Source organism: Zingiber officinale, chromosome 8B (genome assembly GCF_018446385.1).
Source record: "Zingiber officinale cultivar Zhangliang chromosome 8B, Zo_v1.1, whole genome shotgun sequence".
Taxonomy (NCBI): Eukaryota; Viridiplantae; Streptophyta; class Magnoliopsida; order Zingiberales; family Zingiberaceae; genus Zingiber; species Zingiber officinale.
Window position 1 is genome coordinate 105891595 of NC_056001.1, and position 16539 is coordinate 105908133.

General features: G+C 41.1%; 1 protein-coding gene across 1 annotated transcript; it reads left to right on the forward strand.

The window, feature by feature from the left end:
• Positions 1-183: 183 nt before the first annotated feature.
• Positions 184-1963, forward strand: LOC122016301 (indole-3-pyruvate monooxygenase YUCCA6-like). The gene is made up of 3 exons (XM_042573550.1): positions 184-935; positions 1124-1498; positions 1599-1963. The coding sequence occupies exons 1-3, from the start codon at positions 204-206 to the stop codon at positions 1830-1832; spliced, it is 1341 nt and encodes a 446-aa protein (XP_042429484.1). The 5' UTR covers positions 184-203; the 3' UTR covers positions 1833-1963.
• The last annotated feature ends 14576 nt before the right edge of the window (positions 1964-16539 follow it).

The window sequence follows — 16539 nt, forward strand, 5'->3', positions numbered from 1 at the left end:
CTCAGAGTCCTAAAACATTGGACAACCTATCATGTAAATAATCTAATATTATATTTTATTTTAAAATAAATAAATATTATTATAAAATATTTATAACAATATTTTTTTTTAAAAAAAATGTCAATAAGTATAACTTATATATTGTAGTAGTACATGCTCGCTCTTCACCATCTCCACCTCGCTTGATCTTAGCTCAGAAGTTAATGGAGAGCTTGATAGGATCGTTCATGGGTGGAGGGAGGGAGGCCGAGGGCCAACAGGTTCATGATCCATTGTCCGGATCTCTGCAGGGGCTTTGTACTTCATGGAAGGAGCCGTTAGTCATCCCGGGGCCTATCATCGTCGGCGGCGGTCCGTCAGGGCTGGCCGTGGCCGCTTGTCTCCGGGCGAAGGGCATCCCGAGCGTGGTCCTGGAGCGGGCCCACTGCATCGCCTCGCTGTGGCAGCTCAAGACCTACGACCGCCTCCGCCTCCACCTGCCCAAGAAGCATTGCGAGCTCCCACTCACGCCTTTCCCCTCCTGCTTCCCCACCTACCCGACCAAGCGCCAGTTCGTGGCCTACCTGGAGGCCTACGCTCGGGAGCACGGCGTCCGGCCGCGCTTCAACGAGGCGGTGGTGGCCGCCGAGTACGACGAGGCCCTCGGCTTCTGGCGGGTGCGGACGGCCGCCACGCAGGGATCGCCGGCGGAGAAGCGGGAGTACCTGTGCCGCTGGCTGGTGGCGGCCACAGGGGAGAACGCGGAGGCGGTGGCGCCGGAGTTGGAAGGATCGGCGGACTTCGGAGGGCCCATCGTGCACACCAGCTCCTACAAGAGCGGCGAGGCGTTCCGCGGCAAGAGAGTGCTCGTCGTGGGCTGCGGCAACTCGGGCATGGAGGTGTGCTTGGACCTCTGCAACAACGCCGCCAAGCCTACCATCGTCGTCAGAGACTCGGTGCGATTTCCCTTTTCATTAATTATTGCACGAAATATAAATTAAATATAATCAACGTGCTCCACTGATAGCTACACGCATTACCCAAATTGCTGAGTCTGTGATGGTAGCTATCGACATTAGTAAGTTTTTGGCATGCGAAGAAAGATGATGAATGAATGAATGATCATAAAATTGTCTGCGCGCAGGTGCACGTCCTGCCCCGTGAGATGCTCGGCCTCTCCACGTTCGGGCTGGCCATGTGGCTTCTCAAGTGGCTTCCTCTGCGGGTGGTGGACGCGCTGCTACTGCTCCTCGCTCGTCTAGTGCTCGGCAACACGGCCAAGTTTGGCCTGCGGCGGCCGCGGCTCGGCCCGCTGCGACTCAAGGCACTCGCCGGCAAGACCCCTGTCCTCGACGCCGGCGCGCTAGCCCTCATCAAGTCCCAACGCATCAAGGTGCGGCCATCAGGCGTTAAGAGACTCGTGAAGCACGGCGCTGAGTTCGCTGACGGCGCGGCGGAGGAATTCGATGCGGTAATTTTAGCAACCGGCTACAGGAGCAACCTGCCGCATTGGCTCAAGGTATATATATATAGACGCCGTACGTGGTTTCAAGCTAAGTTGTTGCATGCGCTCTTGCTGATTTGTGGTTCGGACTTTGGCCGGCCGGCGTGCATGGCAGGCGAAGGAGGTGATCGAGGAGAAAGGTGGGCTCGGCGGAGGGTGTAAATTGGGGGACAAAGGGCTCTACGCTCTCGGATTCACCAAACGGGGCCTTTTAGGCGTGTCGCTGGACGCGAGCCGGATTGCCGGAGACATCGAGGAGTGTTGGAAGTCTCAATTGGAGAAGATCAAAGTGACCTCATTCACATGTTCGCATGCACCGTCACGGCGTACTCCTAACTTCACAAAATAGAAATGAGAGAAAAAAAAAACTCGACAAAAAGTTTGTGATTGAGTTTTTATCCTCTCACTCAATTAAGTATGTAACAATTGATGCACGGCTCCAACTTTAAGGTATTTGTAGAAAATGTTTACAAAATTCTAATAGCAATTGGACACGATAATTAACAACAATCCTTCAATCTGCACATCTCCATTAATCCCATCAAATCAAATCGATCCTTTCGATATATCTGATTAACAAACCACTGAACACTGCTGTCCACTCCACGCACGCACAAGCCGACGGAGGTCAAAGTAACAAGTCAAGAGACAATGACTGTCCTAATCACAAACATCATGAATTCATGTGTTGCTTTTTCTCACGATCTATGTGCTGATGTTCGTTCGTCTGTAGTGAGTGCGCTTTGCTGCCTGCACCTCCTAATTTCTTCCCACTCCAAAGTGCAGTTAATCATGCCGAAACCATGTCGAATCTTTCATGCATGCGATAACATGTTAGTGGATTGCTGTTTAGGCCATTCCTTGTGCATGCGAGCCAGAGACGTATCTTGACTGCCTGCTACGTATTCACTGCGGGATGGGTATGTGCCCAATGTAATAGATGAAAACGAGGGATATGGCACGGGCTATCTGTTGCGAGTGGCGGTCCCAAATACCAAATTGTACGCATTTGGTATTGAATTGGTCACGTGTACTCAATAGATGAAAACGAGAGATATTTGTCGAGTTATCTTCCACTTTAGTGAAGTACAATCTCGATCCTAGATTTATACTCTCTCTTATTCTTATGTGGGCATGAGTAAAAGAAAATCTATCCTCATGCAATATCAATACCATTATAACCCAATTACCATAATTAATACCATAAAACTCAGATTAAAGTCTCATTAGTCTCCTTTTCTATTTCACCTTTATTTTTTTTTTCTTTCACATTTAGCATTGACTCAAACTAAAAGTGCTCAATTCTAGCAACTTTTGTCTCCCTGCACAGTACGAGCACCCAGGGGGAGACATCAATTACTCTAGGTCCCCATTATTCTGACTTTGTTTTGTGGCAGTGAATCATTTTATTTTGTCACCCTGAATCAAGCTCAGTAGGGTGGCCGGCTGGCCTGCCGTCGCCACTCCCAGCCTGTAGCCCATCTGCATGCACTCCAATGAGTACTGCCATGGGAGCTTGCCATTAGGAGCAGCAATGTCCTAGTGATGAGCACATGGTGCTGCAGGTGGATGCGAATCCAATCTGGAATCAGCTCAGTGAATATATATATATGATGCGGAGATATGCACGACAAGTGGTAGAGGAAGAATCCAGGGGGAAGATATGCTACGTACCATTATTTTGCTTAGTGATTGTTATGGTCCGTTGGCCAAGCCATCCGTTAACAAACGGATAGACGTGCTTAGTTTTTTTTGAAGATCATTGTTGAGGAGGATGATACGTAAAGAGGATAGGTCTTCGAAGAGGGAGTTAAAGTCAAGAGAACCGACTAAAATGACGGTTAAAATTTAAGGAGGTGTCAATATTCAGGGTTAACACGGTCGTATAGTTCAATCGAGTGGTCCAGTCAATCGGATTGTGAGTCCCCTCGACTCGATGGATCCCTGATCTGTATTAATTAATTAGTGTGATTCAAAGTCGAGTCCTCTCGATTTGATCGGATATGATAGATGAACAGCTCGACCAGAATCCTTGGCAGAGCTGAGGCGGAGTCCTCAAGGTAGTTAATGTTAAATTAATTAGACGAAAGAGAAGAGATAATAAAATAAACTTTTTAATTAATTTGTCCATGAGTTATACTATATATATAGAGGGAGTCATTACATACTTGATCAATTGATAAAATAATGAAAAGAAAACTAGTTAATTGATTTATTTTAATAATTATTACATCCTAATTTTGATTTGGTTTATTGAATGATTTTCTTTTACCCATGGATAAATTCAATGAGAGATCTCTGATATTAAGTTTGTTTGCTAGCTTGTTGAAATATTATTTGGATAATGGCTTAGTAAAGATATCAACTGATCCGTTGGTAACAGGAGGGGGCCCGACTGACAGAAGGCCAAAGTGGTCAACACCCGACAGACGTTCGACCCGGGCGGGGGTTACCTTCCTAATCAGCAGAAGGATTAGCCGACTCGACATCTCGACAGCTCGGCCTGACGCCGAGTTTCCGACACTCATAAGGCAAAGCAAGAAGAAACGGAGGCCGAGCGGCCACCCGCTCGGCCAACAGTAGCCACGACATTCGACCGAGCGGGCATCCGCTTGAAGGCCGTCAACCGACGGACCTCCACTCGGCACGGGAAAGGTACTAGCCGAGTGGTTCCTCCGCTCGGCCCGGGAAAGGCGCTAGCCGAGTGGTTCCTCCGCTCGACCTGGGAAAAGCGCTAGTCGAGTGGTTCCTCAGCTCGGCCTGGTAAAAGACAGAGGGAGCAGGTGGCGAGATCTTCCTAGGAACCAGTATCGCCGACAAGAGGCATGGCCAGCGGCCTGGTCGAACAGAGAATTATACGGTGGAAACTTTCACTGTCGCATCAGGGATATGCTCCTACTATTGAGGTATAGTGTCAGACACGCTTTCCTAACACACTCATTCCAGGTATGCTTCGAGGGGTGTGCACATCTCGGGGAGCGTGCACGCGCCTCTGGGGAGCCCTATATAAGGACCCCCAGATTTCGACGGAGGTATGTTTTTACATCTCTACTGTAGCTACAGTTCTCGCTTCTGCTATACTTCTTTCTTTCTTGCTGCCGGAGGTTTGACTTGAGCGTCGGAGGGCCATCGTCGGGGAACCCCTCCTCGACTCGGCACTGTGTTTGCAGGTCCACGCGCGGCTAGGGATCTACGTCTCTGGAGTCTTCGACCAGTCAACAGAAGCGTCACGTCCCCAGCGTCCATCGACTCAACACTTAGACAGGATCAAATTGACGTCGTCTGTGGGAACACACCTGAATCCGAGTCAAGAAGATAGAAGAAGTTGGACGGCAACACACTGTGACGCTCTCCCAAGAGGAACTCGACGCGCTCGTGCAGGCGCGAGCGACCAAGATGATAGAGCAGCAACAGAAGGCGTTAGCCGAGCGGCGGGCGCAACAAGCAACTTCAGCATCTAGAGGTCGAGCAGCGCACGACGACCGTCCTTAACAGCTCTCCATATGGGGTCAAAACAAAGGTCTGTTAGAGTGTATACTAAAAGTCTAGCTTTTTGTATAAATATATAAGAATCACATTTGTCAAATGTTTACATTTATATGCTAAGTATAGTTGTTCAATTAATTTATATTGTAGATAACATGGTGTGTAGTGTCACACAAAGAAGATCATGTTATCAATTCCTTATAAATTATAAACAGTAGCTCACGACTAAGATGGAAAGGAGCAAACCATTGGAATAGGCATAGTGTAATTTGGTATTAGTTTATCTTAACTATAAAATTACACTAGTACACTTTGAGTGTATTGAGCAGGATCATTTAAGGTAAGTTCTTTTTATACTGACTGCATAAAAGAACAAGACCTTTGTTATTATAGAAGTGTGTGCTCTTAATCATGATATAATAACAAGCACATATACTCAATATTCATTTCTTTAATTTATCAAAGGGTGCGATTTAGTTCGATAAATCAATAGGCCCGATAAGTTGGGAAATGATATTATTTATATGGTGTGTTGTTGATCATAGAATGAAACTGTGTCCTAGTAATTTAGGTTGATGATGTCCCCAAGAGGAGCTCATAAGGATTGTCAAGTAAACCCTGTAAGTGGACTTAGTCCGACATGACGATGAAGTTGAGTGGTACTACTCTTGGAGCTAGATATTAATTAATTGAGTTGTCAGTAACTCATTGTAGGACCGTTGGGCCGGCTAGGAGGGGGTTGTTGGATATCCTGCTAACACAAAAAAGAAAACAAACCCTCCTCGAACTCTTTAGGCTAACACTTGCATAATTAAGTTAAGCAGATAAATTAAAAGCATAAAGAAAAGCGAGGCACAAAAGATTTACTTGGTTACAACCGATGTGGTTGTTAATCCAAGGAAGATTAAGCTCAATAAAACTCCTTCGGGCGGAGAAGCCTCGTACAGCGTTGAAGTGCAGAAAACAGAAGCTTAGACTAAAAGAGAGTGTGCAAGCACTGGATTTACAATCAGTGAGTTCTGTTTAAGCTTCTGGACCAAGGCTATATTTATAGTCTTGGTCTGGGCACCTGGAAGGGTTCCGGGCACCCGGGGGGGATAAATTTTATCCCCCAACGGTCGGATCGAGTCAAAACTCGATCCTATTGAAAAGTCGATTCCGAGCGCCCGGAAGGGTTCCGGGCGCCCCGGTCGGTTCCAGGCGCCCGGAATGGTTCCGGGCGCCCGGAGCCCTAAGGTCAACATAAGTTGACTTTTCGACTCCGGTTCAGCTCGTCTCGATCCAGCTCATCTCGGTCCGGGTCTGTTCGCTCCGGCTCCGTTTGCTTGGGTGATCTCGGCCTTCCGGAATAGGGCTCACCCGAACCCATGTTCCGGCCTTCTCGAGCGTGCTTCCCTCCGGCTTCTCGTCCCTCGGAATTACCGCGTGTTCCTTCTCGTCCACCAGCGTACTCATCCGCAGTCTTCGTCCCTCAATCGCACCCCGTGCCGACCTTCGCGCTAGCTGCGTCTCTTGCTCCCCGAGCAATCTTCTGCTCCGGCTTTCGTCCCTCGGAACCACCGCGCGCGCTTCCTTCTCGTCCTCCGGTGTACTCTTCCGTAGCACCTCGTCCCTCGGACGCACCGCGTGTCGTCCTTCTCGCTGGCTGCGTCTTCCGCTCGAGTACCTGTGCTCCTAAGCTCCTGCACACTTAGACACAAGGTTAAATACAACGCAGGACCTAACTTGACTTGTTGATCACACCAAAACAACCTTGGGGTTCCAACAATCTCCCCCTTTTTGGTGTGATCAATCCAAGTTAAGCTAGGGACAAAAATATATATGAAATTAAACAGTTTATTGCAATAACATGCAACATGATAGATAAAATTAAATTTTAACATAATTTAACAGAAAATTTCAATTTTCTCTACCTCCTCCTAGACTTATACTTTCTCTTCTCCCCCTTTGATCACAATAAAAATGGGGTTTCAAGAAAAACAATCTAAGGGTTAAAGACTTAGAAAAAAAATACTTCTAAACAAAAGAATTTCTAAGTCATTAAGATCTTTTTAGAGTAATTTCGAGAACTTTGAAAATTTTGCAATAATTTTTGTTGGGGTTGCAAGGTTGCAAACATAGTCCCATATTGAAAACACATGGAAAAGATCATGGGTTTATAAGAAAAAGATATCTCCATTGGCATGAGGCCTTTTGGGTAAAGCCCAAGAGCAAAACCATGAGGGCTAAGGCCCAAAGTGGACAATATCATGTCATTGTGGAGATATCTAAATTCTTTTCGATCCTAACAATTGGTATCAGAGCTCGGACTGCCAGAAGGTTTAACCGCTGACTGTGCACAAGAGCTATGGTCTGATTGAACCATGTGAGTACACTATTGACCTCGAACAAAGAAAGTGGGGGCTCCTATGTTTGGATCAAGAGGACCAGACACCAGGCAGGAAGTCCTAGTAGGTCGGGTGGACCGAGGGGCAGGAAGTCCTAGTAGGTCGGGTAGACCGAGGGGCAGGAAGTCCTAGTAGGTCGAGTAGACCGAGGGGCAGGAAGACCTGGTGGGTCGAGGATCGGATGTGGGAAGCCCATGGTCTTTTGTTTGAGGGGGGGGATTGTTGGGGTTGCAAGGTTGCAAACATAGTCCCATATTGAAAACACATGGAAAAGATCATGGGTTTATAAAAAAAAGATATCTCCATTGGTATGAGGCCTTTTGGGTAGAGCCCAAGAGCAAAACCATGAGGGCTTAGGCCCAAAGTGGACAATATCATGTCATTGTGGAGATATCTAAATTCTTTTCGATCCTAACAATTTTCACCAAAAAAAATCATTCTAAGAAAATTTAGCAAAATTGATAACGTAAAAAATTTTCTTTGCATTTATTTAATTGTTGTTCTAATGCTTTTTATCAACAGGATTTAAATTCCCATTTTAATTTATCAAAACTTCTTAAATCACACTGTTTCAAATTTAAAGCCACAAATATTAAACATGCAACAATTTGTATCATGTTAATTTCTATTATTTTTTGAATTTCAACTTCACAAAAATATTCAAATAGCATAAATTCTAACTTGATAAAATTTCTCAATAATATAAAAAAATCTTTCGGCAATGTGCAAAATTCGTTTGAAAGAATATTTTGTAATTTGCCAGAATTTTTTAACAATAAGAATTTGCAGGAATCTATTAATAATAGGTTTCTTAATCCGAAAATATTTTTTGATGAATCAATTTTTAATTCATAAAACTTTTTCAATAAAGTAATTTGTAATTCCAAATTTTTAGGACCAGAAAAAGTTTTCGATAATATTTCTAAGTTGCATAATTCTTTCGAAAAAATTCTTTGTGATTCACAAAAGTTTTTTAGCAAAGTTTCCAACTTGCAAAATTCTTTTGTTAAGATATTTTGAAATTCGAAGAACTCTTTCGATAATATTTCAAATTTATAGGATAAGTTTGACAATTGATTTTCTAATATAAAAAACTCTTTCGATAATTCACAAAAATTTTCAGGCAATTCTTCGATTGAATCATTCAATTGATCAGGGGTTCGAGTCCATACCTGACTTACCTTGTCAGTAATTGATTCTCCCCCTATCGAGTTGCTTTCTTCCGAAGATTCTCCCCCTTCATCGATCTCGGGATGTACTTCGGCTGTTGTAGTACTTACCTCGATTTCGGACTCTTCTGTCGGTGGCTCGGTGTCTATTGAGGTGTCAGCTTCTGAAGGTTCTTCGTAGAGCTGCAAGAACTTTTCCCAAAGTTCTTTTGCGCTTTCATAATCTGCGACCTTTTTGAAATCTTCCTTTGGTATTACATTCAGAAGATAATATTTTGCCCGCCCATTTGCCATAGACTCCTCACGTTGCTTTTCGTTCCAGAGGCGTAGATCGAGTCCTTCTCCGTTCATGTTCTTTGGTTCTTCATAACCAAATTTCATTATTAAAGAAATATCAGAATCTGAGTTAAGGTATACCTCCATGTTTTGTTTCCAGATGGAAAACTCCCCCTCGAATGCAGGTGGGTAGTCGCTAGCTCCGGCCATTGTTTTTGTTGCGTCAGACGGCGGTTAGTCCTTCTGAGGCGAACTTGGCTCTGATACCACTTGTAGGACCGTTGGGCCGGCTAGGAGGGGGTTGTTGGATATCCTGCTAACACAAAAAAGAAAACAAACCCTCCTCGAACTCTTTAGGCTAACACTTGCATAATTAAGTTAAGCAGATAAATTAAAAGCATAAAGAAAAGTGAGGCACAAAAGATTTACTTGGTTACAACCGATGTGGTTGTTAATCCAAGGAAGATTAAGCTCAATAAAACTCCTTCGGGCGGAGAAGCCTCGTACAACGTTGAAGTGCAGAAAACAGAAGCTTAGACTAAAAGAGAGTGTGCAAGCACTGGATTTACAATCAGTGAGTTCTGTTTAAGCTTCTGGACCAAGGCTATATTTATAGTCTTGGTCCGGGCGCCTGGAAGGGTTCCGGGCGCCCTGGGGGGATAAATTTTATCCCCCAACGGTCGGATCGAGTCAAAACTCGATCCTGTTGAAAAGTCGATTCCGGGCGCCCGGAAGGGTTCCGGGCGCCCCGGTCGGTTCCGGGCGCCCGGAATGGTTCCGGGCGCCCGGAGCCCTAAGGTCAACATAAGTTGACTTTTCGACTCCGGTTCAGCTCGTCTCGATCCAGCTCATCTCGGTCCGGGTCTGTTCGCTCCGGCTCTGTTTGCTTAGGTGATCTCGGCCTTCCGGAATAGGGCTCACCCGAACCCATGTTCCGGCCTTCTCGAGCGTGCTTCCCTCCGGCTTCTCGTCCCTCGGAATTGCCGCGTGTTCCTTCTCGTCCACCAGCGTACTCATCTGCAGTCTTCATCCCTCAGTCGCACCCCGTGCCGACCTTCACGCTAGCTGCATCTCTTGCTCCCCGAGCAATCTTCCGCTCCGGCTTTCGTCCCTCGGAACCACCGCGCGCGCTTCCTTCTCGTCCGCCAGTGTACTCTTCCGCAGCACCTCGTCCCTCGGACGCACTGCGTGCCGTCCTTCTCGCTGGCTGCGTCTTTCGCTCGAGTACCTGTGCTCCTAAGCTCCTGCACACTTAGACACAAGGTTAAATACAACGCAGGACCTAACTTGACTTGTTGATCACACCAAAACAACCTTGGGGTTCCAACACTCATTTAATTAGTGGACATTATATATCTTAAGAAGGAGCCCATATAGTAATATGGGATTGATGCGATAGTTCAATAATAACTCTTTAGTGGTATGAGTTATTATTGATGAACACGAGTTGGATTTTCGGGGCGAACACGGGAAGCTCAAGTTCATCAGGAGACCAAAACCAATTCCTTCTCTCGGTCCCTGTCGTAGCCTCTTAATTATAAAGTGTTATACCCACCTTTTTATCCACCTTAAGGTGGCCGACCAAGCCTAGCTTGGAGCCCAAGCTAGGGTCGACCAAACCAAGGTTAGATGGGTCAAGTAGGTGGCCGGCCTTAGCTTGAACCCAAGCTTAGGTGGTCGCCCACATAAAAAATAAAAGGAGTTTATTTTAAAATCTTTCCTTATGTGGAAGCCATGATTTTAAAAGAGAGTTTAAAATTTAAAATTTTCCTTTTATAGTTTTCTACAAAAGATTAAGAGAAATGTTTGATATCTTTCTTATTTGTAGTTAAAAGGAAGATTTTAATTTTTGATAAAACTTTCCTTTTTTGTAACCATCCTCATGGTTTTAAAAGAGAGTTTTAAAATTTAAATCTTTCCTTTTATAGCTTTCTACAAAAGATTAAGAGAAAGGTTTGATATCTTTCCTTATTTGTAGTTAAAAGGAAGATTTTAATTTTTGATAAAACTTTCCTTTTTTGTAACCATCCTCATGGTTTTAAAAGAGAGTTTTAAAATTTAAATCTATCTTTCCTTTTATATTTTCTACAAAAGATTAAGAGAAAAGATTAGATATCTTTCCTTATTTGTAGATTGAAAGGAAGATTTTAATTTTGAGAAAACTTTCCTTATTGTAATCATCCACATGTTTTAATAGACAGATTTTAATTTATAAAAGTTTCCTTTTATAACTAACCATGAAGGGAATTTTTTTAAAGAGAAATTTTTATTTTAAAAATTTTTGGAAATAAATTAGGAAGTTTTAATTTTGTGTTTAAAACTTTCCTTGCATGGAGGATTTAAAGTGGTCGGCCACATTGATAGAGAAAAGGAAATTTTTTTAATTAATTAAATTTTCCTTTCAATGGCAAGGAAAATAAGGAAGTTTTTATTAAAACTTTCCTTATTTGCCAAGACCAAGGAATATAAAAGAGAGGGTAGAGGTGCCTCACCTCATAAGAACATACATCTAGTATTCCTCTCTTTTCTTCCTTGTGGTGGCCGACCCTCTATTCTTCCTCTTCCCCTATTCTTCTTCTTAAATGGTCGGCGGCATCATCTTCTTGGAGAGATCTTGGTGGCCGGATTTTTCTTGGAGAAGAAGAAGAGATAGGAGGCATTGTTTCCTAGCATCCCTTGGAGCTTGGTTGGTGGCAAAAGTTCTTCATCTCTAGAAGACTCTTGATGGACGAAACTTGCAAGAAGAAGAAGGAAGCTTGGGTGGATTCTCATCTTGGTAAATCGTCGCCCACACGACGTCCGAGATAAGAAGAGGAATACGGCAGAAGATCGTGAGGTCTATAAGCTATAAAAGGTATAACTAGTTATTAGTTTCCGCATCATAACTAATTCATCCTTTTATTTAGATCTTGAAATACCAAACACAAGAGGCTAATGAATCTAGGTAATCGAACTTATGTTTTTGATTTTGTGTTTCTTTTGTTTTTCGAACTTGTGATTCGATTGTTCTTTTTGGTTAAACCTAGGGTTACTATAAGGAAATTAAATATTAAATTTTGTTGAAAGGCTTTGTCTAGGAAGTGGTAGATGCTCCCATACCAAGAAGGCCTAGTGCCTCACCATGTTTAACCTGGAAGTCAATCTCTGAAATTAATATTTAATTGAATTTGTAACATGGGTGGATTTGGATCAATAATGTTAAACATCGTTTGTGATCCAAGTCTAAACCACTAAGAATAGATAAGTTGAATTTGGAATCAATAATGTTAAGTTCTGTTTGCGATTCCAAATTTAATTTCTAAAGAACATAATAGGTTGTTAGGAATGATTCAAGACTTGTACAAAATTTTTGTATAGGGGAACCGGTACGATATTCCGAGTAGCAACCAACAATTGGTATCAGAGCTAGGGTTTACCTCTTTGCGTTTGGTTTTCAGTTTAATCATGCACATGTCATACATAATTCAGTTTAATTCAAATTTTTCGATGATTTCTATTCACCCCCCTTCTAGTGTTCTTTCTGATCCTATAGTGCAAACTGACTTTAAGGCATTGAACATGATCCAGTGTGGACTCTCAAAGGAGAAACTGAACTGAGTCAGCCCGCATGCAAATGCAAAGGACCTTGGATAAACTCATTGAGTTACATGAAGAACCAAATGATGCAAAGGTAACCAAAAAGAATACACTTCTAAATAAATTACTAACATCATAATGTAGGAAGAAGAGAAGGTGACTTGGGATGAAGAATCAAATGTTGAAGATCGGAAGCATCACAACTACCTCACGTTGATGGCAACCAGACCGGAATTAGAAAGTGACTCAGAACAAGACGATGAGTCCAAATATGAATCAAGCACGAGTCCACACTCATTTCTGAAGGTTGGAACGAGATATCTTCAATTATAACAACTAAATTTTTTAGAATAATTGTATGTCTAAATAAAAACTTAATAAAATCTGAGAAATAAAATGGCACACTCCTTAAGGAAAGTCAACACCTTAAGGAATAACTTATATGATCGAAAAATGCTAGACGGGAGGGGGGGGTGAATAGCGCTCGTGACTATTTCATTCGTTTCGGAAAACTCAAAGTAACATAGTGGAAAGTAAACAAGACAAAGCAAACACAGAGATTTACTTGGTTCGAAGCCTGTGATGACTCCTACTCCAAGGCTCGCGATCGTTGATCACTTACGTTGGGCAATCACTATAAGTTCAAAAATTCTTTACAAGTATGCAATTACAAGTACAAGACTAAACAGAGTATATTGACAATATAAGGATGAGTAAGTTGTCGATTGTTGGAGCAGTAGTTGAGCATACTTGAAGCGTTCTTGATCTCAGCAATTGTTGTTCTTTGAAGCTGCTGGTCGACCCTCCTTTCATAGCCGAGGTAGACTTGATCCATATCCACTGATCTCAGGATCAGTCTTTGACTCAACTATGATCGATCGACCGATCCAGGTGTTCGGTAGACCGAACCCTCTGAATCTGACTAGCTTCTCATCCATATGCTTTTGTCGCCTGGATAAGTTGTCGTTCGGTCGACCGATCCTGTTGTTCGGTCGACCGATCTCACTAACTTTGCTGGTCTATCTGATCCGATCCACCCGGCTCGATCAAGTCATGACTTATCCTCGGTTAAGTCGACCGATCCCCATGTTTGGTTAACCGATCCCCATGTTCGGTCGACCGATCCCTCGATCGAACTCGGTCTGCAGTACTGAGGTTAGGTCGACTGATCTAAAGGTTTGGTTAACCGATCAAGGTCAAATCTAACCCTGCAAAACTGTTAGTTTCCTACAAAATAGAGTTAGGCAAATAGAGCAAATAATATTAAACAATTAAGTTGACAGTCTTTGGACTATTCAGTTTTGACTTCGGATTTCCTCCGGAAATCCTAGGTCGAACCGACGCTTACTGTTCCCTCACCGGAGAATGTATCCTCATCTACTCCTCTTAGGAGAGATTACCTATTACCAGATCGGTCATCCAGACCGACTGGACTTTCCACCTAGGGTTACCACCCCTAAGACCTAGGGCTACCACCCCCTAAGGTTTTCCTCAACCTAGGGTTACCACCCCCTAGGGTTTTCCTCAGCCTAGGGTTACCACCCCCTACAAACTAGGGTTACGACCCCCTAGGATTTTCCTCCTGCCTAACCGTAGCTAGGACTTTCCATCACCTAGGGTTACCACCCCCTAGGACCTAGGGTTACCACCCCTAGGACCTAGGGTTACCACCCCTAGGGTTTTCCACCTGTCTAGAATCCACTAGGACTTTTACCTAAGACAACTTAGGACTTTCCTACAAGCTCAATGAAGCTTGTTAAATAATAAGATAACTTAACTTTAGACCCTTTGACATACTCAAAACACATATTCGATCGTTGGATGCTTCCCGCACCAATATAACTTAACTCCCAAACAAAAATGAAATTCATTACCTAAAACCAAATCCAACTAAAAATTCAAACCCAAACCTAAAATGTAAAATGAAATCAAATAAATCAAACTCAAATCAAAAAATGAAATTTAAATCAAATAACAATAAAGCTAATTTAAATTCAAATTACCATCAAGTTTATTATAACTAGTTAACTATAAAAATAATTGACATAAACCTAAAACCTAAATCTAAAAGTTTAATGATCCAAGGGAGACTCCAAATTAATTGACACCTCTAAAATAATAGTTTACCTAATTGGGTAATTAGGATTAAGTTAAAAGGGACAAAGGTTTACCTTGAAAATAGCACTAGAGTAATTTTGAATGATAATAGGTTAGGGAAACTCTATCTATGCATGTCTAGGAAGATATAGGTTCGACTTGGTACATTTGACTTAGTGGAACTAACTGAAACTACCCCTTATTAATCCTAGCTAATTAGACCAAAGTTTTGTACTAAATTCAGTGGGCGAGACTGTTTAGAAAATTTTAAAGGCGTGGTTACTCTAATGATGTCCATGTGACTCACCACAGCTTAGAAGTTTATTTTAAAAAAATGCATGTTTGTTGAATCGAAAACTAAACTTGAATCTAACACAAGTTAAACCAAATCTTGAAATTTAATTTAACTCATTTTACAAAATTATAGGATCCCTTTATTTGAAAACTTAGAATGATGAGATGAATAAAGTTAAATTAAAATAAAATAAAATTATGATTAATTCTAATTAATCAATTTGAAATTCAAAAATCAATTCCTTTAAACTTATCATATTTTTACATGAAAACTAAGACCTTAGATTAAGGAGGAGGATATTTATTCAGTTAATTTTTAAATTCTAGGAAACATATATTTTCTAAAAATTTCTATTTTTTTAGTATTTAAAAATTATTTTTGACTTAGCCTAGATCGAACACATAGAAAACATAATCCTATAGATTTAGAAATTGAGTATCTCACAAACACACTAGGTCTACCTTGATTGTGTATTCAAAAATATAGAATGGTGTGAGATGCATAGACTTTAGATGCTTATATCAGTACATCAATATAAGTATGAGCGGAAAATGCAATAGTATATTGATCAAGTTAAATAGTCATTTTTCAGCAAATATCTAACTAGGCAATATTACTTAACTTGACTAATCAGGTGAAAACTACTATCCTCTGGTAGTCAGTTAATAACTAAAGATTAGACATTTAAGGACAAATTTTAGATGAGTACTTTTAAACTAAGTTTTTTTTTTACATTAATTTGTTAGCAACAACTTAATTAATTTTTTTTAATAACTAAAATTTAAATTTTTTAAACAACTTAATTAATTTTTAATTAGTTTTTAACTCAAATTAAGTTATTAACTTAAATTAAATTAATTTGTAACATAAATTAATTTTTTAACTTAAATTAATTTTTAATTAACTTAATTATTAAACAACTTAAATAATTTTAAATTAAATTACTTATTAATCAACTTAATTAATCTTTACCATAAATTAATTCTTAACTTAAATTATTTTTTTTAAACAACTTAATTAATTTTTTTAATTAATTTCTTTCTTAACTTAAATTAATTTTTAAATTTGATTAATTTTTCAACAATCAATTTTTAACTTAATTAACTTTTAACTTAAATTAATTGTTTAACTTATATTCCTAATTAATTTTTAAACCACTTAATTAATTGTTAACTTAATTAACTTTTAACTTAATTATTTTTTAAAAAATTAATTACTTAACTTAATTAATATTTAAACACCTTAATTTTCATCTTAATTAATTTTTTTAATTGAAATTAATTTTTCAACAATTCAATTAAAATTTTAACTTTCAATAAGCTTAAATTATTTTTTTTTAAAAACAAGGCATAAACCAGGGGCCCAAATCAGGAGCAGACGCCCCTAACATAAGGCTCCGGGCACCCAAAAAAGGTTCGGGCGCCCCACCCCTCCTCTCGGTCTAAGCGCCTAGACCTAGTCCAGGTGCCCAAACAACCCTATATAAGAGGGCCAGTGGGCGCCCCCCTTTCCTCACACCTTTCCCTTTCGCTCTTTTGTAAAGGCTCTTAATCGAGCTTTAACACAAAAGTAAAAAAAGGGAAAAAGAAATTTTTTTAAAGTTTTTCTCTTTCGATTCTGAAGTCGCGTTGCTAGGAGTCAACCGAGGTCATCAGTTCCTTTATAAATATTTACGATGCGTTGGTAATATTTTAATCTTAAACTTTATTCTTTTGTTTTATTTACAATTTCACTTTTAAGATGTTTTTATTGTTAATTAGGAAACGATCA